The sequence below is a fragment of the Xiphophorus hellerii genome, chromosome 3 (genome assembly GCF_003331165.1).
Source record: "Xiphophorus hellerii strain 12219 chromosome 3, Xiphophorus_hellerii-4.1, whole genome shotgun sequence".
In the NCBI taxonomy this organism is placed as follows: Eukaryota; Metazoa; Chordata; class Actinopteri; order Cyprinodontiformes; family Poeciliidae; genus Xiphophorus; species Xiphophorus hellerii.
The window spans coordinates 24,653,727-24,680,502 of NC_045674.1; the positions used below are offsets into that span (position 1 = coordinate 24,653,727).

The 26,776-nt window shown below is 39.5% G+C and overlaps 1 protein-coding gene across 5 annotated transcripts in view; it reads left to right on the forward strand.

Moving 5' to 3' along the window:
• The first annotated feature begins 8,466 nt into the window (after positions 1-8,466).
• Positions 8,467-26,776, forward strand: part of trak1a (trafficking protein, kinesin binding 1a) — a 34,595-nt gene continuing 16,285 nt past the window's right edge. The window contains exons 1-2 of one of the 5 annotated variants that reach the window (XM_032558400.1): positions 8,467-8,697; positions 15,030-15,224. Coding sequence is in view for 4 of the 5 variants with exons in the window: in XM_032558397.1 (XP_032414288.1) it covers positions 23,217-23,424 (208 nt within the window). In the remaining variant the exon portion in view is untranslated. Of the gene's footprint in view, positions 8,698-11,714; positions 12,129-15,029; positions 15,225-17,268; positions 18,017-22,981; positions 23,425-26,776 lie in introns of those variants that run through there. The other 4 variants (XM_032558401.1, XM_032558398.1, XM_032558399.1 and 1 more) reach the window with 4 other exon arrangements.

The following is a 26,776-nucleotide window of genomic DNA, read 5'->3' on the forward strand; positions in this document are numbered from 1 at the left end:
GCTCACTCACTGAAGCGTTGTAGATTGTGTGGATAGTAGTGAGGGACCATGTTGATTCTTCTACTTTATCTGTTTGGTCTTGTTTTTCTGAAGAGATCAATCGTAGCGCATGCGCAGCTGACCCTCTCACTCCGTGCCATTGCAAATGCTTGAGTTGTACACGGTCTGTCACAGAGGGACCCAGGGACAGGCCCCATCTCCTTCATGGAAACCTGCCAGAACTGTGTCATGCCACTTAAAAATAACATGGATGAAGAATTGGATTTATACTTTTACGGTGAAACTAGAAGCTGCTAAATTACTTGTGTTGCAGTTCATGACCTGAACTAAATCAGCAACCGCTGGGAAAATGTGGGCTGTTGTAAGTAGACCCAAAAGTTGAAGTTTGGTCTCATTTGTGTGAGTACATTTTGCACAGGCACAACATCTCTCAGTACCTCACTGTTTCCGTTCAGTTCTTTATTTATAACATCACTTCTTCCTTTCTGAAGTACAGGTCCGTTTACTGGAGCTAATAAGCAGGTTGCTATTAAAATAGTTGAACATTGTCATTTCCAAAACACCTCACTTTCATTTTTCAATAGTGCCATGGCCTAAAAGTGTTATACTCCATCAAGAAATGAGTGGCGGAGTTTGAGAAAAAGGATATTTTGACCCCCTTTTATCACGTGATTTGGTGAATTTTAAAATCCATCAACCAGCTTCCCTACTTCTCTTGTGTTTTCTTCCTGTAAAGGCTGTGTTTCCCTATGAGTAATGGTGGCAGATATGTTTTGTCTGGCAAGACAAGCTAGCCAAATTTGAGCGTGTAAGGGGAAAACAAAAGGCTTGTTGCCATGCACCTTTTGTGAGGTCTCTGTGAGCGCAGCTGAACGAAACACATCAGAGACACTAAATGGACACGAAGGGCAGACGAGATTTTCTCCTTTTTGTTCATGTTCCTTTTATCTCCAACCACTCTCTGTCTGTAATTTGCATCACCGTGCACACAAAGATTCATACATTCTCCGCTGACGTAATCGGCTTGTTAACACAGCGCAGGTCTGTTTGGTAACATTTCCCAACGTGGTGTTAGGAAACGGAGCTTAGCAGAGAGACATTTATGTAGTTTGTAACATGGGCGCAGTGCTTTGTGTGCCATGTTTTTTTTTTTCCTGCTGTTTTTTCTATGCACGGGTCACCTGAAGTTGAGAGGATCCTTGATAACACGAACACCGATACATGCATAGTTGTCCAAAGCACTCCCTATGAGCTCTGAATTATGAGCTCATAACCACCAGCTGCTGCTGAAAACGAGCTGATTTTTAAATTTTTTTCTTAATTATATGTTAGTTTATTGCTATCATTAATATAATAATCACCGCCCTTTCTTAAGACATTGATGTCAGCGTAAACTGTTGCATCCTACTGTGGCGAGTCTCAGGAAGCTTTTGTATAATATTTGGTTGGCTTTCATATGAATAACTATTAGTATTCACACTCTGAATGCTAATAGAGTATGTTTTCTGATAAATTGACTTTTGTGAGTATTGATATTTGTAAACAGTGCTGCTATCTTAAAAAAAAAGAGATTTTAGATCTCAAGGAGGTTTTTGTATCTGGTTAAATAAAGGTTATTGTTGTTATTATAGCCTTCATACTTATACTTGATACATTTGGTGTCCCCAACTCCAGTCTTGGAGAGCTACTGTCTTGCAACTATTACATGTGTTGGTGATAAAGCACACCAGAATCACATGGATGCTTCATTACCAGACCTCTGCAGAACGTAGCGGCATGCTAAGGAAGTAGCTCGGCCATTTCGAGCAGGAATGTACTTCAAAATTGTAATACATGGTCTCTCAAGGACTGATGTTGAAGAACCTTGTGATATAAAGTGCTGAGATGCCATAAATTCATATTTATGGTGGCAACATCTTGATGACAAAAAGAGGGAGGATTGCGGAAAATGTTTGTTAACCACATCCAATGTTGTCATTGCAATAAAGTTAAACCATTATAGAGCAATTATGTCATCCTGATATTGTGCAGTCCTAGATAATGACACAATGCTCGTATATAATTGCAGCCTTTTGTGTGGGTCCCATTTACATTTTTGTTTTACACATTCTGTCACTGCAGTGGTGTAGACAGTGATAGTGTATGAGGGTGTGTATTTGTTGTTTACATGAGCTGTTAAAGGACTCCTAAGACTTCTACAGGGTAAATATAACATCACTTCAGAATAGCTTAAATGCATGTTAGAGGCTGTCATTGGAAGCTGGATATTGATGAATAAATGAGGCCTTGCAAAGTGTTAACTACACAGAGTATTGTGAAGAATTAAAATGAAGCAGGACGGATATGAAAGCCATGATTTAAAAAAAAAAAAAAGATTTTCTTTCTTTCTTTTTATCTTGTTCGGAGGAGGAAAACTGCCTGAAAACCATTTCTGCTTGATGGAGAAGTAACTCATAGACATGAAAACTACTGTGATGTGGTATGCATTAAACAGAATGAGATATTCAGTTCTGGCTGTCTTGTTACACAGAATCCAGTCGTGTTTACTCTTTGTAAACCTACCGCTGTTCACACCTGGAAACGTATAATACTCAAACCACTGATAAGGTGCTGAGACTCTGTGGCAGCTCTGAAAGACAGCTGTCACATGAACAACAGAGACTTTGCTCCACTCCTACTAATGTGTACCTTTCTAGTTACACAATCCATGTTGTCTTGTCTGAACATGTTGCCTCTTGTTCAGTTCAAATTGAGGATGAAGCAAATTACTATTTATCTCCTGAAGGTCAGGAGAATAGGGATGTTCACAGACCTTTTGCACTGCGATGTAAATAATAAGGAACCAGAACTGGAAGGATTTTCGCTCTCGTGAAACGAAGATACCTCAAAATCTTTAACTGCATAGCCAATGCAAAGCATGAGCCTACAACTCATTCCGATTACAATTTATATGAAAAACTTACAGTAGCTATGATACATACTTCTCAAAAACAGACTACACAAAGCTTTTATCAATGACATGGTTTGTCTCTTGGGAGTTTCTCAGCAATACTCCCACATCTGATGACTACTCTGTTTGAGGACAGGACAGTATCAGCGTTGGTCAAGTTAAACTAGTTATTGTCCTACATTTTATTAGCTACATTTCAGTTCGCAAAGAACTTTGTGCAGCATGAACTGGTGGCCTTCATGGATATCAGAAATGCTTGACTAAGTCTCCTGAGCAGCAGTTGGATTTGCCTAATAAATCTGTCAACAATATCTCATGTCCAGTCTCTATTCAGTGTCCATGACAACCAATTGCTGTACTTGCTTATGTGTGGTGATGGTCTTCGCTGCCTTCATTGCTTGAGTTTTTGACTCTGATATGAACTACAATATAAGTCGAACTTAGAATTTTACACCAAATAAAAATGTAGGTCTTTGACCCAGTATGCATTTGCACACTGTGATTTGGCTTGTTTCTTTTGGAGTAAAGGCTTCATCCTGGCTATAGTGGCCTTTCTGCCCATTCACTGCGAATAATGACACTCTTACATCTTCATGTAAGGTCTTTGGCTTGTGTTCTGGGGTATAAAACAAGACCAAAACACACAATGTTTGGACATTTCCATCATGTGTAGACATGCTTGTAATTGTTTCAACAGATGAAAGCCGCTCCTTCAAGCATCCTGAAATTGTTCCCAAGGATGGGCCAGACTTGTGCAGCTCCACAATTCTCCTCAGATTACTTTTGACTTTCCCGTCGTGTCAAACAGGAAAGCAGTGTGTTCCAGGTGTGGCCTTAAAGTGGACCATAAATGCAGGTGTGCCTCCAATTAGCTCAAATGCGTCAGTTGACCTCTTAGAAGTTTCCAAAGCCATGACATCATCTTCTGGGCTACCTTTCATTCCTTAAAAAGGCAGAAAATCATACTGTTTGTAAACTTCAGATTATGAAGATGTATTCTTGCATATTACTTCTTTCATTATTGTGGCATTTTGATCGTCTAAATAATTTTGGTCATTCCAACTGACCTAAAACAAGAGAAATTTGGTCTTTCGTTTTAGACAGTGAGGAGAAGAGGTGTCTGGGCATTTTTATTTGGTGTATGTAAACTTCTGGTCCAACTGTACAGCCAACCCACTGATATTCATAAGATAAAATTTAAATGTAGTAGCACTCACCCCTGTGCCATTATCAGCTCTCCATGTGTCACAGACGACACAATGGGATATCGATTGGACCCATTGATCACAAAGTGGATAATGGTGAATATGGAGCTTCCTGAGTTGACCTTCATATCACAGGTTCACATTGTGTAAAATAACTGTATTTTTCTCAGAGTGTACCAGAATCGAATGCCTGAAATCTCTTGAGGAACCTGACAGAAAGTCAAGTCAAACATTGCCAGATATTTGTGGTTCTGTTTAATACAAAATTAAGATGAATGCAGAAACCTAGATGATAAGAGAAGCGCCTTTTGTTGTACCTATCATTTTTTTAAAATTTATTTAAAGAAGATGCCTGAAAATTTCTCCCTAGAAGACAAAGTAGTCTCCATCAATCACTTCAGCGTAGAGACCAGATTTGGCCCATTTTAGGATTCCACCATTCATAGGGCTGCAAATGCCCCATGAGGCAAAATTTTATTATCCCTGTCTCAAAGATGCATAAGAGGGGCATGCTGTGGTGGCGCAGGGGGTTAGCACGCCCCAGGGATGGAGGCCTTAGTCCTCGACGCGGATGTCGCGGGTTCGACTCCCGGTCCCGACGACCTTTGCCGCATGTCTTCCCCCCTCTCCTCACCCTTCTTCCTGTCTGCCTACTGTCTAAAAAAAAAATACGAGCCACTAGCGCCGCAAAAACTCTTCGGAGAAAAAAAAAAGAAAAAAAAGATGCATAAGAAGGACATCTGCTGTTTTTCTCAGCTTACAACAAATACAACCGGAAGTTGCCTTTGTATAGGGTAGCTCTGTGTTTCCTGCTTTTAGACTTCACTTCTGTGACACTTTATCAGTTGTAGTATGTCGACACAATTCTGTCATCACACCACTTGATCAAGTTTTTCATACCAGCTCATATTTCAGCTGTTATGAACACTCAGGACTTTAATGAGTGTTGCATGATCTGCTTTTGAAAGTTTGGAGATCTCCTGGAGCAAGGACACATCTGATCTCTGGGGTTGTAAAGAGTGCTGCTGCAGCCTGTTGTATTGACTGTTGGGGGTGTGTGCTTAGCAGCACACAGGCTAATGGTATAAACCTTTTAGCCAGGCTGATTGTTTGACCGATAAGAACCTGTTCTCATACAGACCCCGGTCAGCTGCATAGTTAAGTTAATTGGTATTTTAATGTTAAAACGATGGAAGGCTGCTCAACCAGAACGTCCTGATTATCGGATAAGAAATTTGGACCATTGTGTTGTCCATGTTTTTATTGGCACTTCATGTTGTGTGCTTTTCACATTATTTGCCCTACTGTACATATCATATCATTAACTTAGGGATCTCATTTAAAGGCTTTGATCATTGGGACACTGATAATACACAAGAACAGATCGCACCACTCCACACATCCTGTACCACTGTGCGTTTGCTCTGTTTGACGATATTCATCTAGCATGTTGTGCTGACCTTGCAGCTCAGAGTTCACATTGAAAAGGATTTGTGTGCTGTAACTCACTTAGGTTTCTGTATGTGACACAACATGACAGCGCTTCCTGTGGGCCTCGTCAGATTTTTCTTTGCAGGGTATGGGATCTTATGTTGTGAAAATAGGTTTGTTTTCGGCGTGTTTGCGGTTTCTGTGCTGCTGAAGAACTCAAGGTCTGACAGAGTGCAAGTTGTGAAACTTAAAGAGCACAGAGGTGAACCTGATAAGTTCAGAAGGGAGTACAATAAGTTTAACAGAGTTACCAGCTAAAGTTTGGGTGGTGCGTTTCTAGTTTTCTTTTTCTTTTTTTTTTGAGGAACTGAAAATGAATATTTGTGGTTTGTCAGACTGTGCGAATTGTTAGGGCTTTAGCTACAGTAAGGAGTGGCTGAGCAACAGAAAGCATTACTAATCACGTGTGTTCATTTCTAGACGACTTGGATTAAATATCTTGTCGAGAGTCTTCAGCTAAAATCAGAAATTTAATGACTAGAGCTAGAACCGGATAAAGTAATACTACTCACTACTTTACCTTACTAAAGTTTTCAATCATATTTTATGTTGACATTTTTCTTTTTTTTCATTGCTGTTTGATTCAAAGGTAGAAATGCCTGATAGAAAGTAAAGGTTATAGACTTAGCTTTGTAAACAGAGATTTTTGTAAAACGGAAAAAAAAAACAACTTTACCTTGTCAGTTATGAACATATCCTAAGAACAAGTTAATAAAAAAGTTGTATTCTTACACATAAAAATAACACCTTGTCCTGCACTTAGTATTGTATTCTCTAGCTCCACTGGCACACTGTAATGTGGAGTTTCCTTTAAAACTCCACCCGACCATGTTATTCTGTAGAGATATTATGGTCACAGCATTTAAGATCCTGGTATTGTTGAATGGATGGTTGTTTGGCCAGAATATCAGTCACAAATGGGCTGTATAACAGTGGCACACCCTTCATTTGCTTTACCTTTTAACAGTTCAGTAACTCTGAAAGAAAACAGTAGATTTATAAAAACACTGTCTTACAAACCTGTTTTGGGTCCTGACCTAAAGAAGCTAGTATTTTCCTTGTGTTTTATGTATGTTGCCATTAGCAACAGTGTTTGGGCTTTTGGATATTGTTTGCGCCTAAATAATGGAAACTGTGGCCTAATTCTGCTTTCCACTATGATCCATATGTTCTAACTCAATATGTCTCAGAGGAAACTAGAGTGGAACAGGAAAACCTGTCAGACGTACAAGCATAGTTGTAGATTAATACTTGCAGGGAATAATAATGATATTGTGAGACTTTAAGGGTGGTTAGTGTGTTTACTGATTGGTTGGTATGAATAAAAACAGTTTCTCTTTGGCATAGGATGACAGCTTACTGCACGGTATTTGATTTCTGTTTTACTTTAAATTTGTCTTTTAACTTGGTCGCCAAGTTTCCTTTTAGAGAACAATGATTTCGAAAGGTTAATCAGCAACAAGTCAGGACATTATGTACATCAGAAGTAAAAGTGGGGATCAATGATCACCCTATCTGTATTAATGAGCATGGTGTGTAACAAATGTTTTCAGTTCAAAATGCAAAAAAATAACATTTGTCACCAGTGATGCTGATGTTTACAATATTTTTTTTCACATCTACTTACATTACCAGTTTCAGGTGAGGTGATGATGTTTTTGTCTCATCAGTAGACATGTCGTATGTTGTACTGCTCCCAACAAAGAAACTGAAATATTTTATTTCTGTCGTGGCTGTGATTATTTTATAAATGATTAAGTTAATTGTCAACATTTTTAGAACGTGAAACCTTGTCTATAATTATTTGCCCTTTGACCATGTGTTCAGTGTATGTGACAGTTGCAGATTAGTGTGTCTATAAAAACTTTGTCCATGTCTACATATCAGCATCGCCAATAATTACTGTCCATTGTCTAAGAAGGCTTTGATGGGGAAAAAAAACACAGGGAGTCTTTCTTGCTTCTCCATAGTAAATACATTTACAGCTGGCATATGTAAATGGATAGTTTGTTCCAAGTGATGTGAAACGTTTCTGCAACAATTCCTTTAAGGTGTAGAAGAACAATCATATAGTGCAGTGAGTTTGTTGGAAGGGAAGAAATCCTCAGTGTTGGAATGCTAACAGCTAGTCAGACATGCACAATTTTAGTTCATTTTAGGAACTTTAAACAACTGAAACTGAAAATGTTTCTACCATGTGACGCAAAACTTTAACAAATGTTAAATGTCTACATTTTCACAAAGACTTTTTGGTTTGTTGCTCTTAACACAGCTGAATAATGTTTGTGCTACATGCTAAGCTAACATTGTTTGAGGATGTCGGGTGTATAACAGGCTGTAACTTGGATGACAGCATTGAAATAGTTAATTCATGTGCTTTTCTTTGTTTAAGTGTTTAGAAAATTATCCTGTCAGACTCATATTCAGCAGATGACGTGGATTGATCTGGCAGCTTTATAGCTTTTAGTAATAACAGATGTTTTCTGGCTGAGATGAACTGAAATTCTGAGTTTGGGCATAAATTCTCGCTCCATTTTTTTCTGTATAAATCAGGCTTCATAAATGATGTGAAATTTTAAAAACTCTTCCTATCCTCTGTGTTTCCGCCCTTCTTTTTCTTCCAGGTATGAAGTGACTCCTCTTAACTCCAAAGTGAGTGAGCACTCCAGGTTCATCGGCTGCGTCATCTGACCTGTGCTGCTGAGTCAGTGCGAAATCACGTTTACCTCTCTGGTTTAAAGATGCGCACAAGACAAATCAAGTGTGACTTTTTGTGGATCTGAGCTTACTCCATGGCTAGTCCTGTTTTAAATCGGTGACCATTCAGCGCCAAGCTGGACCCGAGGACTCAGCCTCCCGACACCCATTCCTGTTCCACCGCCCCGGCCCCTGAACACTCCTCGGATCACAGAGGCATACCTGAGCTCCACGGACCAGAGCTGCTATTAGCCAGTGCGGAAGAGTGGGAGGAGAAGGAGGAGGAGTACGTCAGTGTGCCTGCTGCACTTGAGGAGATCAAGGCCACCTGCAAAGATGCCGAGACCATTACTGGTAATGTTGACGCATATATCATCACCCAAAGTTGCAGTCAGTAGCTTACATGAGTCCATTTGGCTTTGCTGAAGCAGCACTTTGTGGCTAGGTATATATAATTCATCTCTCAAATATGCACAGCTTTAAAAGTCCATTTGGCTGTGTTGACATGTTTTAGAAGGTGTGCACCAGAACATATCTCCCTTTAAAAGTTGCAGAGTTACAAGCTCTCAATCTCAGACGGTTGGATGAATACTGCAGGCGAAAGAACATGTTGAAGGCGATATGTAGTGGGAAGAGTTTGTTTGTTTCTGACCCTGTTTTAATGTCACATCCTGTCAGCGGAGCCTCAGGGGGCCTCAGCTCTGTGTAGAAATGAGCATGTGAAAGAGAGAGGAGCTCCCAGTAGTTTATCAGGTTTTTTTTTACCCATTTCCACTACTTGTTTTCAAACCTCAGCTATTACACTCAGAAAGAGACAATTTGATCTCAGTGGAGACAGTATAACTTATTTTTATTTTAATTAGCAGCTTTAACTACTCCTGCGCTGTTGTCTTCTTACATTTGACATTGTTTCTGAAGTAAGCAAATTCCAAAAGCCACTTGTAATGTCTGAGATTCTTAGGAGCTGAACACACTCCAGATAAAAGTTGCCTCATTTCCATCAGCAGGGTTTTTGTTTAGCGTTGCAGTGATTGAGCGCTTTCTTCTTTCTTGTTCATAAAAGCAGGAAAAGTCCCTCCCTTCTAAATATGTTCATGACCTCAGTTCCTTTTATTATTTGAACAGCAATGTCTCTCTATCCTACACTCACAAACTTTCACAAAGAATGCCATTAGTAAACATGGCAGAGATGTTGCTCTGATTTCAAGCATCCATCATGTAAGTACGTATTTTTCAAGGTCCTGGAAAACGTTACAATTCGTAAAATACATTTTCCCATGAAAGGGACAACCATCCATGCATTCTTTTTTATAGGTTTCAGATTTGAACTCTGGTCACTATAAACATATATATGCAAATCAGTTATGAGTTTTTGTAGTTCTCTTAATGTTGCTATTCTAAATTGTGGTTTTGTATATCTAGCCTGAAGGTCCTTTAAAATATTTACATTCTCACTTTCCACTAATAGCTTTCTTGCAGAAAACTTCAACTACGCTAAAGATTTGCAGTTGATTTCAGGCCTTGATCTTACGATAGTTAGTCCTGAGTAAAACAGTGTAGTTTTTGATTGACCTTGAAACATGAAAAAAGCATACACACGTCTTTGTAGGCCCTGGAGGGAGACGCTCCGATATTTTTCCACGGTTCCTTTTAAAGTCTTGCCAACATCGTTTGCACAAGCCAGTTTGCAAAATGTACTTGTCTGCTGTACAAAATCACATGCTGAAATAAGGGACATGCTGTGGAAACTTTTACTGGGATCATGTGCCTTTCCCATCATCCTTCACAAAGGCAAAACCTCTAGAGACCAGATATGTGCTGCCCTCTGCTGGTTTGTTGTGATAACAGCATAAAAAGCAATCCAAATAGTTTTACAATTTATAGTTCAGCTCATGAATGAAATGTTGAGATGCCTCCTAACGCTCCATCACGTTATTTATTTATTTTCCCTCTCACTTGATTTCCTGTCGCCTTTAAATCTCCCCAGTCAGTAAATCCAGAAGATGAATGAACACAATGTGATGAATAGGACGGCCTGTTGCCATGGTGCACTTCCTGGGTATGAGGTTATTTGTCTGTGGTTAGCAGCCAGCAGTGATGTAAGGCATGAGGGGAGTCGCAGTGAAATTATGGGACACGGCCAGGAGAGGAGAACCCTTAGAAAGAAAGGAGACAGAGGACTTGATTGAAACACCGACAGAGTTATGCAAGAATCCAATCTCTGTGGAATTAAAACAGTTTCATTGGCAAAACCTTAATCACGCATCAGTGTTTTAGCTTGGCCAATAGTTGGCATTATCTGTTTTTATCCAAAACACAGGCTCACACTTTGGAAGTGATTGTTTTATGAACTGTGATTATTGCATCTAGGCAGGCAGAAATACTCTCAAATTGTCCTGATTTATTTTCACAAACTTCTAATTCAGGATTAAATTTATTTAGAGCCTACCTGAGTGTGACTTAGGGTTGCAAGTTATTAGGAAAACATGGTACCTGTAAGAAAATTGGTGATTGTTGGCGGATGCAAGGTAATGTGCAATAAATATCAAAATAATTAAAAAGTGATTCTTTCTGTCTCCTTTGGGTCCGTATGAAACATAGACCCCCAGATATCTCAACTACAGGATCTCATTGAAAAAGCGGTTTCTGGCTATCGTCTGCCGTTTTGGCAATTTAGTTGCAGTTTCTTAATAACTTTAATATCTTACCATCTCTTTACCTGTTAAAAATATTTGATGCTGCATTAAAACCATGGTGCATCAATAGACCAACTCATTATTGTAGTCCAAGCAGTTCTGTGGGAAAGGCATGTTGCACACAATGAATCTGCGATAACTTAGACATTTTTTAGCTATATTTATAAAGAATTATGATATTAGTAAATATAAAGTGACGTAGATAATTATTTGTATGTAAAACATAAAATTATCATTAATCTTGCCTTTCTGATGACTGTAGTTATTTCTGTGCCCTCTGAGGTTCTCCTACATAAGCTTTAGAGCATTAGAACTCAAATCGAGTTTTTTTTCTCTGCCAAATCCTGGTGTTTATGGGATTCTATGAAGAAAAAGGCTGTGATTTGGCAGAGTTTCTGGTGTGGCTTTGCCCATGTTAGCCAGGTTGATGATTATTGCTGTAATCTTTTCCACTGACTTGTTGCTCTGCCGCTCAAATGCTGGCTCAGACCGATTCTCGACACACGGAGGATTACAAAAAAAAAAAAGAAAGACATACAGTATTTAAAGTGTTAAATTTCACTGCCTCCCACACATTTCAAGCATCTGGTTCCCAACCCAGAGGCTGATGCAGGCAGACGGTCGTGAACAGGGTCGGGCATGCCGTTACCTCACTCTGTTTGCAAAGGATCAGGGGCTTGTAGAAAGTTTGTGATACGCTCCGCTCGTATGGGGGTGTGGGCGGTGGCCGGGGCATAGGAAGTGCCCCACCAGGTTTGTCGGCTTTAAGGGTGAGGGAGAACGCTAGAGAGCAAGGGGCAGGGCGGTCCGTGGGGTTATCGTCATCGGCATGTCAGGCATGACAGACCAGTTTGGCTCGGGTCTCTCTCCTCTCCGCTCCACTCGTCCCTCCCCTCTTTCCTCTCTTTTTGTCTCGCACACACACAGAGCTGTCCGAAAACTTTTAGCAGCCGCTCACTAGCTCTTCCTGTGCCTCACCCTCCCAGCTCCGTCTCTCTCTCTCTGTCCCCTCTGTCCCTCTCCTGGACCAGTGGAAAATGTGACTGAAGGACAGGAGAGTAGGTGGTTGTCGGGCTCCAGACACCATGAGTGAGTACAGTGGTCTTTCTGCTGGTTTTATTTTAAACTTTACAGGCCGAGTTTTACTCGGTACATATCACCCCTGTGTTTGTCTGTCCGTTTCAGTTGTCATGGAAATTGTGTCTTGCTCGCTTGTAGTTGTGCAGTCTTTGTAATTTAAAGCACAGAATGATGTAATGTTGTTTGAGTGCATGATTGAAGATTTTCCACAAGTTGCATTACTCCACTCTGGTGGTCAACAGGAGGCGGCCATGTTGAACTTCACAGTCAGAATGTCGTCTTTATATTAAGCAACTCTTCAGCGCTCTCATCCAGGTGGTTCAGCAATGTGACACCAGTACCATGTGGTCAGTTGGACACCAGTTCACTTGCCTGTAATGTGTGGGTTTGCTGCTCTTCTGTTACCTAACTCAGGCTTCCACATTACTGAATGTGCTGTGTTGGTAGCTGGGTGCTTCGTATCGTAGTATAGTAGCAGGACACTACTGCTGTAGTTGATCTTGAATTTCAAAAGTTTTCTGGGGGGTTTTTCCCCCAGACTTCACCATGAGTCTGTCAGCTGCACTCATCCTGATGTGTTTATTGCTTTGACTAACGGTGTGACAGCAGAGTATTCCAGCATCTGATCCAACCAATGTCAACCTGTTCCTGGTGCTTTTTTTTTCTTTTCATCTGGTCTATATTTACATTTGAGGAGTGACCTGGAACTTGAAATCCTCGTGATCCTATCCAAGCATTTATTGATTGTGATAGACTGAACATCGCCAGATGTTTGTGCTGAGTTTATTTTGAAGTTTCTACCTCTGCGTTACATTAAGATCCTTCTCTAACTGCTTGACTGGTGCAGGTTTCCCAACAATAAGAAGTCTCTATTCTCATTTATAGGATGTCTTTTCTACAGTTTTCAGCAAGAACGCAAAATATACATAAGCAGAGTCCAGTTAATTGATTTTAAAAAAAATTATTCCTATAATCAGTGGACTTAATGTTAAAAATTTTGTTTGGAAAAAACATTTAGATTTAAATAGAAATCAACCAAATTGCTGCAATTGTTTTCAAGTACCTACACATCAAAATCCATAGATTTGATGGATAGTAAAGTTCAGATTCTATCAAACCATTCAATGTTATAATGTAAAAAGGTTACATACAGAAAATATAAAAGCCAAACTATTTTTCAGACATTGAAAAGAATATTTACATTCTATAGGAGACATAAATTAGTCAATTGAAAATACAGATAAATATTTTCATTTTTTTATGAATATGGGTCATGTTCCTGTGTACTAAAACACACAGGAAAACTACTGAGTCTGCTTGCCGAATGATTCACCAGCTGTTGCGCGTGTGTGTGCATGCGTGTGTGTGTGTGTGTGTGTGCATTTTTCAGCACAGTCAGTCATTCAGTCTGGATTAGCAAACTGTAACAGACGGCATTGTCAAGGAGTCATAGACAGTGGAGCGACAGAACAGCAACACAAAGAGCTTTTTTTCCCTCCGTGTTGATTCTCATTCAGTGTTTTTACTAATGTGGTCAGTTCAAGCTTTGCTGTTTCACATTTCTTGAGGAAAACATAACTACAACATGAATTTTGTTTTGTGCAGAGACTTTATGGGCATCAGATATTTAGGGTTGTTTGCAATGTTAGATTTCTGTCAGAAGTGGTGTCTTGCGTGTTGGGCGAAGCTCTCAGTTTTGGTTTCATCTGATCAGAGCACCTTCTTCCAGATGTTTGCTCCGACTCTTACACTGCTTGTGGGAAAATATTTCAACTATGGCTTCCTACCAGAGTTGTAGAATGGATGACAAAGGATCCTGTCAGCTGAAATATTAATCTCTGCAGCTCATAAACCTCTAACCCTCTTTGACTCAGTTTTAAAGTTTCACGGTATAATTTTCAGATGATGAACAGTATTCCATAAAATTGTAATGATTTAAAATATTATTTTAGAATTTAACGACACTTCAAACTTCTCCACAACTTTCTCCCTTTCCTGTCCGCCCTCTACCCGGTCTTCAAGATGCTGTTTGTTCACTGATGTTCTCTAACAAGTATTTTCAGCCTTCACAGCACAGCTGGATTTATACTGAGATTAAAATTACCCACAGGCGGAGTCTGACTTTTGACAGCAATTGCTAGCACTGGTTTTTATTTAGAAATATCTATGTAAATTGTCTGAATTCAAGTGCAGGCCACACTTTTCAAATTTTTACTTGTCATCAAATTTTAAAGCTATGTATCTTTTTTTTTCCTGTTCACTTTGTGTTGGTCAATAGAGTGAAATCCCAGTAAACGAACTGAAAACTTGTGGTTGTAGTAATGTTATTAAAAATTGTAAAAATTCAAATGATGTTGGTGCTTTTGTAAGGTAATGCATGAGTTATCAGATATCTTTTCATTTTATGCATTACTAAATTATTTCAACACATCTTGTCTTGCTAATGTAGTTTTGAGGAGTTACATAAACAGGTTCCATTTGAGTTTTATGTTGAATATCTTTTCTAAACCAAGTCTATAAGTTTTCAGTCGTCATTGTTTTATATAGCCCAACTTTTTCCTTGATCGCCCACTAGAGGGCAACATGCACCTTCAGTTCTAGCTGACTCCATGTCTGTGTTATTAATTTTTCAACTACGTGTAACGAACAGCCTGCACTTCTTTAAGGGAACAAATGTTTCCTCAGAAAAAAGTTGACAATTTATTTTAGTATTAACGAAAAAGGCTTTCTAGGATGTAACAGCCAGGAGTTTGAAGTTCACTTGTCAGATGTGTTTTTTTTTGTTAATCTTATCCACCATTTGACAGAAGTTAATGAATCAAAACATACTTTGGCAGTATGTTTTTCAAAACATACTGCCAAAGAAAGGACCAGTCATTGAACACTATCTTGTCCTTCTCTTTTTTACAGATGTGTGTAACAGTGCTGACTTGCCAGAGCTCGAGATTGTCAGCCTATTGGAGGAACAACTGCCTGTCTACAAGCTGAGGGCCGACACCATCTTCGGTTATGATCAGGATGATTGGCTGCACACGCCATTGGTGGACCCCGACTCTTCCCTTGACCTTACCAATGAACAGATAGAAGAGACCTTCAAATACTTCTGTAAGTTCAACTCTAATTTGCAGTTCTATCAAATTAAAAACGAACAGTGTAATAATAATAACTATATTTAGAAAATTCTTAATTATTTAAGTCAGAGAGGTTAGTGACATTCTTCTCTGATGGTCATCTTTCCATTACAGCGTGGACATGGTTACCAAAACAAACACCGGCTGCATCTCCAACACTCGGGTTAATGTTCAGCTTTGTGTTGTGCTCTGAACTTGTGTTTTGTGCATGTGTCTGCTTTTGTCTTATCAAACTGCCTTAGCGTTGCCACCGTTTCAGCTGGAAAACACCCACCCACCCACATAGCTACCCAAGAATCCAATAAACACAAGTAGGCTCACTGAAAAACGTGCCGTTGGTGCACGCAGCAAATCCAGAGAACAGAAGTTTGTTTTGTTTTTTTCTCACCATTAATTATTCAGTTCTAACTGCTGTCTGCTTGAATAGTGACTCGGTTAGAGTAAAAGTAATGTTACTTAAATTAGATTACACGTTCTATTTATATTCTCAGTTGAAAACTTAGACTTCACCTCTGTGTTCAGTGACTACTGGGTCACTGTGGCCTGTGCAGACACAGACAACAACAAGGTCAAGGTTTCTTTGGGATGTCTGCCATGCTTCCCCCCCCGCCCCTTGTTTGTCTGTATTTTCCAGGTTTTACATTTCCTGGCTGTCAGGATCTGCCGTGAATGAAAGTTGCTCTGACAGATGGTCTGGGTATCGGCACCCTGAGGGCACATTATAAATAAGCTCTGTTGGGACATATGGGTGTCTGTCAGGCCATGAGGCTTTACGCAGCTTGCATGAAGCATCAAACCAGATATCATAAAGAGTGGTATACCTCATCATGTAAGCATTTAGTTATCCAGTTAGCGGCCCAATCTTAAATCACATGTTCAGCACTCTTTTACAACATTTTTTCCAAAACTTTGCATTGGCAGCTACATGTGCTGACATGCCCTGCTACATGAGAAGGTCATGTCTGAGGAGATGGTGACATGGAGGCAGCTGATCAGCTCTGTTGTGATGACATGCCACCCACACGTTTAACCAAACACAGATTATATTGATATTTTGTCTGATTGGTAGAATTAATTCCATTGGATTTCTTTTGTTTTTGTTCTGATTTGCATTGGAAAGCATTGTGGCTTATCAGCTGACATTTACTACAAATCTTGACATTTTCGAAGCACAGTATACTGAAAAAAATCAAGGTTTTAAAAAATAATTTTAATTCTGATTTCTTCCAATGAAATAGATCCAGGGGTTGGATCAGATGTTTTTGGTAATATTTCAGAAGAGTCAAAAATAATTGAATCACAAGTTTATGTTTTAAACAGTTACGTTTATATTTGTATGTTAAAACCTATAAATTAACTAAACAAATACAAAGTGGGCATTTTTAACACAATTTAAGGAATCTTTTACTATCCTTCAGCAGTGCTCTAGCAGGCTAGTAACTAATATTTCTTTAAGCTCATTAGTAATAAACTAGTTTTAATAACTGTTGTAGTTTTTCACACTATTGAAATCACGCACAGTTCAGACATTTAAGCAGTGTACTTTAAAGTGCATTAAAATCTGTAAACTATATATAACCTTACACCATGTTTGTGTTTCTCAGTTAAAATAATGTGGTTTATATGTATATTTTATGCACCGTAGGTTAGAATTATGTTCCCTGCCTCCGTCTGGTGAACTTGTTTCATCACTCTCAAGGTGGTGACTGATTCCCTTTAAAGACAAAAATGTTCATTCATTTTGGGCCAGCCACGTCACCACTGCCAACGCTACACGGCTTTTCCTGCTAACAGCTTCCCCATGCTGAAAGGCCTTGGAGTCAGAGCCTGTTACTATAGCAACCCCTCAGAAGGACAAAGTAGAGGAGAGGAGGGAACAAATGCTGACATGCAGCAGTAGGCGGGAGCATGCTGGGAAATAATCTTCCTTTTTATTGGCCAGAAGCTTCCTCAAAGCCCTCCCTTGTAGTGTTGTCATGGTTAGCATCATTTCTGCTGCAAAACCCGTGACTGCTGCTGCTGCTTGTCAGTGTATTCATTGAGTCATTGTAAGAGATGCAGAGCTCCATGTGTGGGTCAGTGTTAGTGAGTAGTATTGTAACAGGGAAGACAAAGGACAGAACTGGACCTTAAGGGAACTGAATCACCAAGGAATCGGCCAAAAGAAGAAGACAAACCAACATGAAGCTTTAAATGGATCTGAAGACGATGGGATTTACATCTTTTGCTCTGAAACTTCGGAGTGACTGAGGAAAAAAGAAAAAAGGAGACAACACACTAGAGGACACGGGGAGACTCACAGAAGACCCTCTGCTGATGGACATAAACACAACAGTGATTTTTTTTTTCTTTCTTCTTCCAGCTGATGACGCAGGCAACATCTCTGTGGAGTGACCTGCTAAAATGGCACCAGATATCCAATGAATAGAGCTAATACACAGACAAGCTGAAAGGATATGTCATGAGAATAAGAGTACCTGTTCTAACTTGTGTGGCCTCTGCTGACCACCAAGCATGGGCAAAGCAGAAATGACTGACTGATCCCCAGACGCTATCTGGAATTACACATTTAAGTGGTAGCTGAACTCCTTTAGCCATGCCAGGATGCTGGACATACCAAAGACGCTAGGGCCAAACATGCTGGAACACTGGTGCGTCTTTCTAACAGAGCAGTGAGGATGAAGAGACGAGGCCACACCAGAGGCCAGAGGTTTGTCAAAGCTGACTACTATGAACTGGACTGGTACTATGAAGAGTGTACGGACGGTAAGGGACAATATACTTTAGTAAGAGTTGTTAAAGTTGAGTTCAGTATATTTATACAACACTAATTCACAACAAATATCATCTCAAGGCGGCTAACAAGAAAAACAGATCAGTTGTATGAAGAAATATATAATCAGGTTCTGCAGTCACACTATGCTGTGAAGAAGACTGTTCATATCGTTAAGAAGTTAGGATTTGTTGAGTCATGGACTGCTCATAAAGTTTTTGTTATATCAAGACATGCACAGTTTAACATTTGTCTCAGATCTACAGTGTCCAGTTCTAGGAAGCTTTTAACTGGCTGACATTTATTTTTGCCAATCTCTATAAAAGCTAAAATATTAGAACAGTGTTCAAAATACAACATTTTCAACTCATTTCAGTTTGTATATATCATATTGTGTCAATTCACAACAAATAAAAGTCACCGCTTTACAAAAAACTCAATTAAATCCAATCCAATTGATTTTAGCTATCCAACAATGCATTCAAGTTCAATTTAATAGTGAAATTGGTTAGTCAAACATTTTCTATTAAAGGAAGCCCAGCAGACTACATCAAGTCATTGACTTTCAGCATTCTCTCCTCCTGGACAAGCACGTAGTGACAGTGTTGTAATCGCTTGCAACGTGTTTTTTGTTTGTTTTACAAGAAAATATAAATTTTAACTTTTAATCTGACAGCAACATTTCCAAATCCAACAAGTTCCATAACAGGAAAAGGTTGAAAATTTAAGACAAAACAGTGGCATTACTCCTGTAAGCTGAAATCCACTAATATTGAAAAAATAGTTAATGTTGAATCTTCTTCCCTTAGTTACAGACTTTCACAATGAACAGTGTTGTTGTCAGTGCAATGTCTTAGTACTTAGATATGATGCATTTTATGGCTGCACAATATTAGAAAAACACACAATAATGTTAATGAAAATCAAGATAACATAACTTGACATTAAAAATCTAAATGCCTCACAAGTGTTATCACCTTTCTGCTTTCATCACAAAATTTCTCACTAAAATATGTTTGTTGCTAGCTGTTCAAGCTGGAAATATGCAATTTTCTCTGACTCTAGCATAATATAAGGCATTATGTAGAATTTACACATGGTAAAACTGTAATATCCTAAAATAAATTTCCATTAGCAACAAAAGAGAAACCTGTCCAGGACAAGAGCTCTAACAACCAGGCTTCTCGTGTAATTTATGGTGGATAAAATTTATAAAACTTGAAGAGGAAGAAAATGTTGGCTTCGTATTCGGGGACATTCCGAATGCAACCTTGTGGTTTTGCGAAAAACATACAAGTTAGCTGGTGCATCCAGGGTTAAAGCAACCAGATGAAACTTAAACTTAGTGGTGACAGAAGATAAAGAAAACGTACGTTTTATTCAGGTTTTTTGTGTCTGGATATAGATTTGCTGGCAGTACATGTTGAGGCGTACCTTCAGTAAACAGAGTTTATACAAAATGCTGTAATCCCGACTGACTGGCTGATTAAAGAGCAGTTTATTGTTGCAAAAGAGCTATCATTTAGCTCTTAGGTGGCCACAAAGGAAATATCTTGTTGAAATAAACCACATAGCATGTAATTGAACAGCATCTTAATGATTCTCTTTGTGTTTAGTGACGTTACCTAACTGCACTTATTTGGATGTGCGATCTTAGCAGTCGATTTTCTCCAACATAATCACAGCGCTTCAGTGCCTTGACAAATAGATATTTAACTTTTTTTAAGCTGTTCAACGTGCTTTACTAGAAACAACAGTGCATTCAAATGAATGAATGAAACAAAAGCATAACTAGCATCAGGAGGGGTAATTATGTAAAGGAATAACCAAGCAGTAGAATCTCTGTAGGTGTTGGTGCAGTGAGAAGTATTTATGTAATGCGCCAAGGTCAGTTACAGCATCATGTAGGGTTACATTTCAGGAGCGCCAGTGTGTAACCAGATACAGTGGGTAATGATCTCACAGATTGGTCCTGGTGCATGTGACTTGTTGAGGATGCCCGGGGTGATGGTACCTGGTCATGTGACAGGTGGGGCTAATGGCAGCAGGCTGGAGCAGTCAGTAGCGTTTCACCAGGCTGTGGCTCTGCCTGTGTCTGTGATATGTCTGCGGTCGCCTGCTTTGATCTGGCTTCGCTGCAGCTTTCAGTAAAATGTGTCAGCTTACCTGCTGCTCATGTTGTTTATTTCACGCTGTTTATTTCTGAGACCTAAGATTAGGTATGTTATGTACACCGCTGCATTTATGTGAATTTCTTGTATTTTTTATTTTATTTTAATTGTAATCTAATTCCACATTTCCTGTGAATATCGTTCGGATGGAGGAGGAAAATAATTTATTTCATGTCAGTGTGTTGTAATAGCCATGTGCTTCAGGGATGCTGTAGATTTTCTTACGTAACAAACAATGTGGTGCAGCTAAGCACCTTTCCTATAAGACTTCATCTCCAGCTGTGTTATTCAACCGTGGCTGCCAGCCAAGCTTTGATTTCTAATGTTTGGTGTTTTGGCTTTCTTGGCAACCAGATCGAGGGGATTATTTTTGACAAATCTCCTCATGGAGGCAGGAATAGCAAGCAGCTGATTTTATTCTGAGCTCGCCATGAGGAGGGAGGGGGAAGTAGGTTGGCTTATATTTAGCTCAGTGATTTGCATGTGGCTCCAAGTTCTTTCTTTGTTAACGGCAGATTGCAACACTGCTTGTCGCTTTTAGAAGCCTTCAAAAGAACTGGGCCGAATGAGCTGAGTCCAATCAGAACAAGGGCGTGGGAAAAACCCCGATCTATTGTTTCAATGGGAATGTGGGGGCCGGCTGGGAATAGGGGATGTCTTTTTAAATTGTTTTTGATTTAATTATTCAGACTTTTTAACCTGCCAGAGTAGAAAAAAGTCATTAAAAGTTGACTACCTTCAGATACTCATTCAGCAAATTTATTTTCACTTTTGCTTTTTGGAAATAAAGCCACTGTTTATATTAGAAATGTTTGGTAACTTTATAAATTCGTCTGTCGAGAGAAACTGATCCAAGTTATTTAAATTAAGCGCAAAAGCAAGAATGAAAGAAAACACACGGGCTGAGAAGAGTGAATGTGACCAGGAAAGCAATGAATCTTGTTTGTGGAGAAGCCCTTTATTGTCCGCAGAACAACAGAGCTGTTCTGTGGGACTATTGAGTGGAGCTACTCAAGCATGCAAGGTCGTCCAGAGCTGGAATCACTTTTCTAAACTAATTACAATGAAAAGCGTGAGGGTTGTGCAAAGAACTGGGATTTTGGACTAAAGCTCATGATCACTTCTAAACGTTTGAGGCTCACAGGTTTCATTTTGTTGAGCAGAAGAGAATATTTAATGTTTCAGTCAAAAGCTTTTTCCTAATTTCAACTGTTTTCAAAAATTAAAGTGAACCTCCTTAAGATCATAATTCAGCTCAGTTGAGTAATACTCAGTGATGTTAGGGCATCTGTTTACAGGGATATTAGCATAATCAATGTCACTTGTGTAGTCCAACTATATCCAAGTATTATTGCCCTTCACAGAATCTCAGAATAAAACAGGGGGAGGTTCAAACATGAACTGGATGAGATGTTTATTATGATTTAATGACACAGTCGTGGCTCAGACTTGACTCTCGGGTGTTGGAAAAGCAACCCGAGTTTTTTGCAGAACCACTTGCACCACCAGTTCCAAACTTAGACAGCATAAAGGGCAGTACCGAAGGAAAAGCTGTCGACTTTCTGAAGGGGTTTAAGACTCATTGAAGAGTTCACCTTCCAGCGGGGCAACGAACTATGATCAAAATTTATTCATTCCTTACACTTCCTTTCTGTCACATAAAGTAGAGCAACATATATAAAGTAGAGCAAGAGATATAAAGTCTCACTAAAGTGCTTTGTGGATGTAACGTGTCAAGATGTAAGACCATATTGTTTCTTCTGCAAGACAATATGAATAATAAAATAAAACGCAGGCCGGACAAAGTTTGTGAGTACGCAGGCTGCTTCCCAGGGACTCGAGTTGGAAGTTTGCTGTTATTGTTTTAATGTTTTGCAACTTGGAAGTCTGTTATAGATCCTTTGGTTTGTGTGGAACTCGGCTAAAGTATCTTGACGCTTTGGCACGCTGGTTTGTGTGTAAAATGTTCTGTCAGAATCAGATTATGCCCTCCTCTGACCAAGAGGTCCAGCACATCAGACAACAACCTGAATGAACGACTTTCATTGTGTTTGAATTAAACACGTTTTTCAGATGACTGGTTGCCTCCTGAGTGAGCACTGTGGGAGGGCAGAAGCTGTCCTTTTCAACAGGAATCAAACTGGAAAAACCAGGCTGAGGGACGGTGGCTACTGTCTGCCCGAACCTGTTCGGTGGTTTGAAAAAAGCCATTATGACACAATTTGAAAGGAATGCATGTTTTGAAAGGTAGAAATACAGCATATTATCAGGACAAGGACAGACAGGGAAATATTTTTCTGCTTGATGGTACTGCGTGCTGGATCCATGTAAAACCTTTCACCTGCGGGGGTTTGTTTATCTCGCCACACCCTGGAAACAAGTGGCTGTCTCTGTTTGCCCAGTTTCAGTGTCACCATGGAGGCTGGGCTGGGCTGTACCAAGGTGTCGTCACCTGAGAGGGGTTGTAAAATGACTTATCTTCCTTTTAACCTGAGTAAGAACCAGCACTCAACAGCTTTAACTTTTCCGCCTTTAAGTTGCCAGTGTCTCTCCACCGTCGAAATAAAAATCTCCGTTAAACAGTTGCGGATTACAGAGTTAGGAATTATGTTCTTTAAATCCCTTCATCTGTTGAATTAATCTGCTCCAACCCAGTTTTCTAACTTTAAATATGAGACAAGTGGGGATGTACCTCTCTTCCCCGTGTCTGTGTTGAAGTAGAGCAGGCCGCAGACTGACCAGTCAGAGAAGAGAGGAGGAGGAGTTGAGCTGTCTGGTAGTCTCTTACTGACTTGCGATAAGGGACAGCTGATACACTCCTACATATTCATCAGGCTGGTATCCAACACATACAAACACTGGATCTTCCCTGTCAGAGAGGCAGGCACTGCGAGAGGGAAATGCAATCATTTGTCTGTCAAACATCAGACCTACAGCAATGTACTGGCCCCAGGTAGGACACATGGCTTTGCCTCTGAGGACTTTGGGGTTTACCGGTTGGCTGTAGCATCAGAAGGGGAGGATGGCTCTCTGCATGTCCGGCCATGAGGACGCAGTGGACTTCTCCGACCAAGATCAGGACGAGGAATATGTTTGTTTGCCCATTCATGAAAGCACAAAGCAGCAGGAGGATGATGAAGAGGCGGAACCTGGCTTCTCCAGGCATGGAAGATACAAACAGGATGAGCAGAATGAAGACATGAATGAAGAGCAGCAGATACTTTATGAAGGTAGCTACTGGTTAGTAGAGACTGTGTGATCAACAGTCTTCATTGCTTGTTCAAAAGCATATAGACGAAAAATTTGCACGTTGCTGTTTTTCTATGGAATCATGCATTTGTCCTGCAGGTGCAGTCCCTCCTTTGTGATTCTGTCTCACACTGGACAGTATAGCTCATCCCCCCTGAATGACATAATGAACTCTAATGTTGTTGTAATTCATATTATAATCACGGTTAAGATGAATTGTAACCCAGATGGAATCAGGAAATAATGTCTTATGATTCCCCATTGTGTGTTGCTCATCAACATTGCTAGCAGACTGTGCTTTGGGGGATTGATTGGTTAAAACAACAACAGCTCCTTCCTGTGTGTTGCCTTAGAGTTTGTTTCCCTGTGCCTGAGTGTTTCCCCTCAGCCTCGTCTGAACTCCACACTGCAGATTTAATCAGCCGTCTTACAAATTACACTGCCAGAAAACATCGTAAGATGTTTAAATGTAAAACTATCTCTATAATTAGAGGTTCCCTGATTGATTGGCCCGTGATCGGAATTAGACCATTTTTGTAACAGGTAATCGGCGGGTCAAATATGAGGGTGTTTTTCCTCTTTTTTAAATGCATCAGAAGTGAAAAATCTAATCATTTTTAGCTTATTAATGCATTAATCAATAACGTACTTTTAATTAATTTTTTTCTGTGTGGAATAAAAAAACAGTGCACTGCTTTTGACATATGCTGTCGCGCATTTTTGTTTTTGTTCGATTTGAAAATCATTTTTAATCGCACAAAATCAAACTTGGCAAATCAGACCACTGGAAATCACCCCGGGGAAAAATCGATTGTTGCATTGTTAATATAAAAGCATGAGTTAGCATTTTACGTGTAGCTGCATTTTAAGTTTTCTGTTGACAAAAGACGCTATGCTGTGCTAGTTAATTTTTATAAATAGTTAAGCCATATTAACCCAGGTCCAATAAGGAAATGATTATTTTAGTGAAATCCCATTGTGTTACATGTCACCAGTCCGAGCAGACTGTGTTCAGGGCATTGATTAAGATAACAAGAGCTCCTTTCTATGTATTGTCTTAGTCTTCTAAGACTAAGTGTTGTCCTAAGACAACACAGTGGGCAAAGTCTTAGCCCACTGTGTTGCTCACTAGTGGGCTAAATGTGTCTGTGACTCAGTCAGTCGTCTTGAAAATTACAAATAAAAAACACGCTAATACGTTCAGCTGATTGGTTAATAACACCCATTATAATATTAATATAACTCTCTGGACTAATAAACCTTTTATTACTGCCATGGCTGAACAAGACATAATGCGTCTTCTCTCTTATGTCCTTCACATTAAAGAAGTAGTGGGTAGAGTGAACATATCTTTTTTAAATTACCTTCTCTGTTATGTTAGACTTGCCCTCATCAACATGTTTCTCCCCCTTTTGTCTTAAGGGGTAAATTGTTACTAAAATATTAATGAGTAACGTATGAATACTTCCTCTTGGCACCGAAGCCTTTGTGCCTTAATTCATCGTCGTGTGTTTTCGTTTAGTCATTTCACCTGGCAGGAGTATTATGGTGGAAATAAGCCAGCATGCTCTTTGATTAGCTGCACGTACACAAATATAAAGTATGACAGGTAAACAGGCTGCACCCTGTCCTTCCACGCTTCCAAGGCAGATAGCAGATGAAGACAGTTGTTGTGGTTTGGCAAGCATATGGGTGGATCTGAGGCTTTCGAAACACACAAATGTGTTACAGTACATTTGTGTGTTTCATCCTTAGGCCTATTTGTTGCTGATGCTACAGTTCAGATTACAGTTTTGATCTAAGTTTATTTTTCTGATTATTTATTAACCTCAGGTTTGTCGTCATTGATGCTAGCACAAATTCTTTATAGGGGTTGGTCTCTATGGCCTGAGCAGTAGTTATTTTTTTATGTTAAGACAGGTGACGCACACCTGTAAATGCTGTAAAACAGTGTCTTACTAATATTTTAAAACCTTCACAAAGTGATTCTGTAGTTGATTCTTCGAGCTGTCTCTAGCAGTTTATATTCGCATTTGCGGTAAGTAGATAGAATTACTAAAGCAGCACTCTCTGTGTGTGTGTCCCTAAAATGGTCTTGATCTTTAACCTTAACTATGAGATTCCCAAAAAAACTGCCAACATTTCCAAATCAAGCATGCTCCATAACAGACGAAGGTTGAAAGCACAATATGATAACACAGAGCAGTTATACTGTATTGTAAGGTGCTGTATTTATGTCTAGGTTTTGACTGGGCCATTCTAACACCTACTTTTATAGTTGAACTTGAAGGATCATATCTAAACATCCCTCCATTGCATAAAATTTAAGGCTGTGGTCCCAACATTGTAAAATATGAAGAAGAAAAAAAACCCTGTAGGGGTATAAATACTTTTACAACATACTGTATATCTTGTTTCTGACAGCCACGCTGTTGCTCCAAGTGTTGATAATAAAATGTGTGCTTTGCATGGGCCGACTCTTTTTGCATTATTGTTTTGCATATTCCTTGCATCACATTCCCTTTTTGCTAAAGATAAACGTTGAAAGCGTCAGATGTGATCAAATTTCTTTGGCTTTTTTTAGGGCTTCAAAGGTGGCATGTGGAAAAGTCAGCCATGATGAGACATGTACCTTCCACTAGGAAATAATAACTGAATCTGCAAATGAAGGAGATGGATAATCATACAGATGAACAGGGTTGTGGTTTTACACTCTGAGCTCTGAAACTGTTCTCAGTAGCTTATCGTTTCTGACTCATTAGTTAGGTTAAAGACGAGCGCGTTGTTTATGTGGGTAATAAAGGTTGTTCTTTGAATTTTGATCATGCATGTGCTTCTAACTGGAAGCGAAAAGAAGACTGCAGAGGGAGCAGCTAAACTCTGGTTACATGTCGGCTGTGATGGTTGCAAGTTAAAATCCAGGAGGTAATGAGCTGTTTATTAATCAAAGTTATATAATTTGAAGTCTGATACAAGCGGAGGTCCGCCTCCCTCTTCTATCTGTCAGGGTCAATACTGGAGACACCTTTACTAATCACGCTATGCAGGTCCAAGGGTCCATGTAATTGAATCAGCAATTCAAAGACATAATGGTGATTCTATTTTGAATTTCAAATTGGTAGTGTAATACATATGCACTTTTTTTTCTGCACTATTTGATCTCTAAAAGCTTTCAGTGTCTCGCAAAAGTATTCATCCTGGTTTTCTTCCAGGATTTCATTGTTTTTTTTGCTGAAGAAAGCTTTTACCACAGCATGATGCTGCCATGAAGATGCTGTGTTCAGGAAGATGTGCAGTGCAACATTCAAAATGTGAAATTTTGGAGTGTATGAC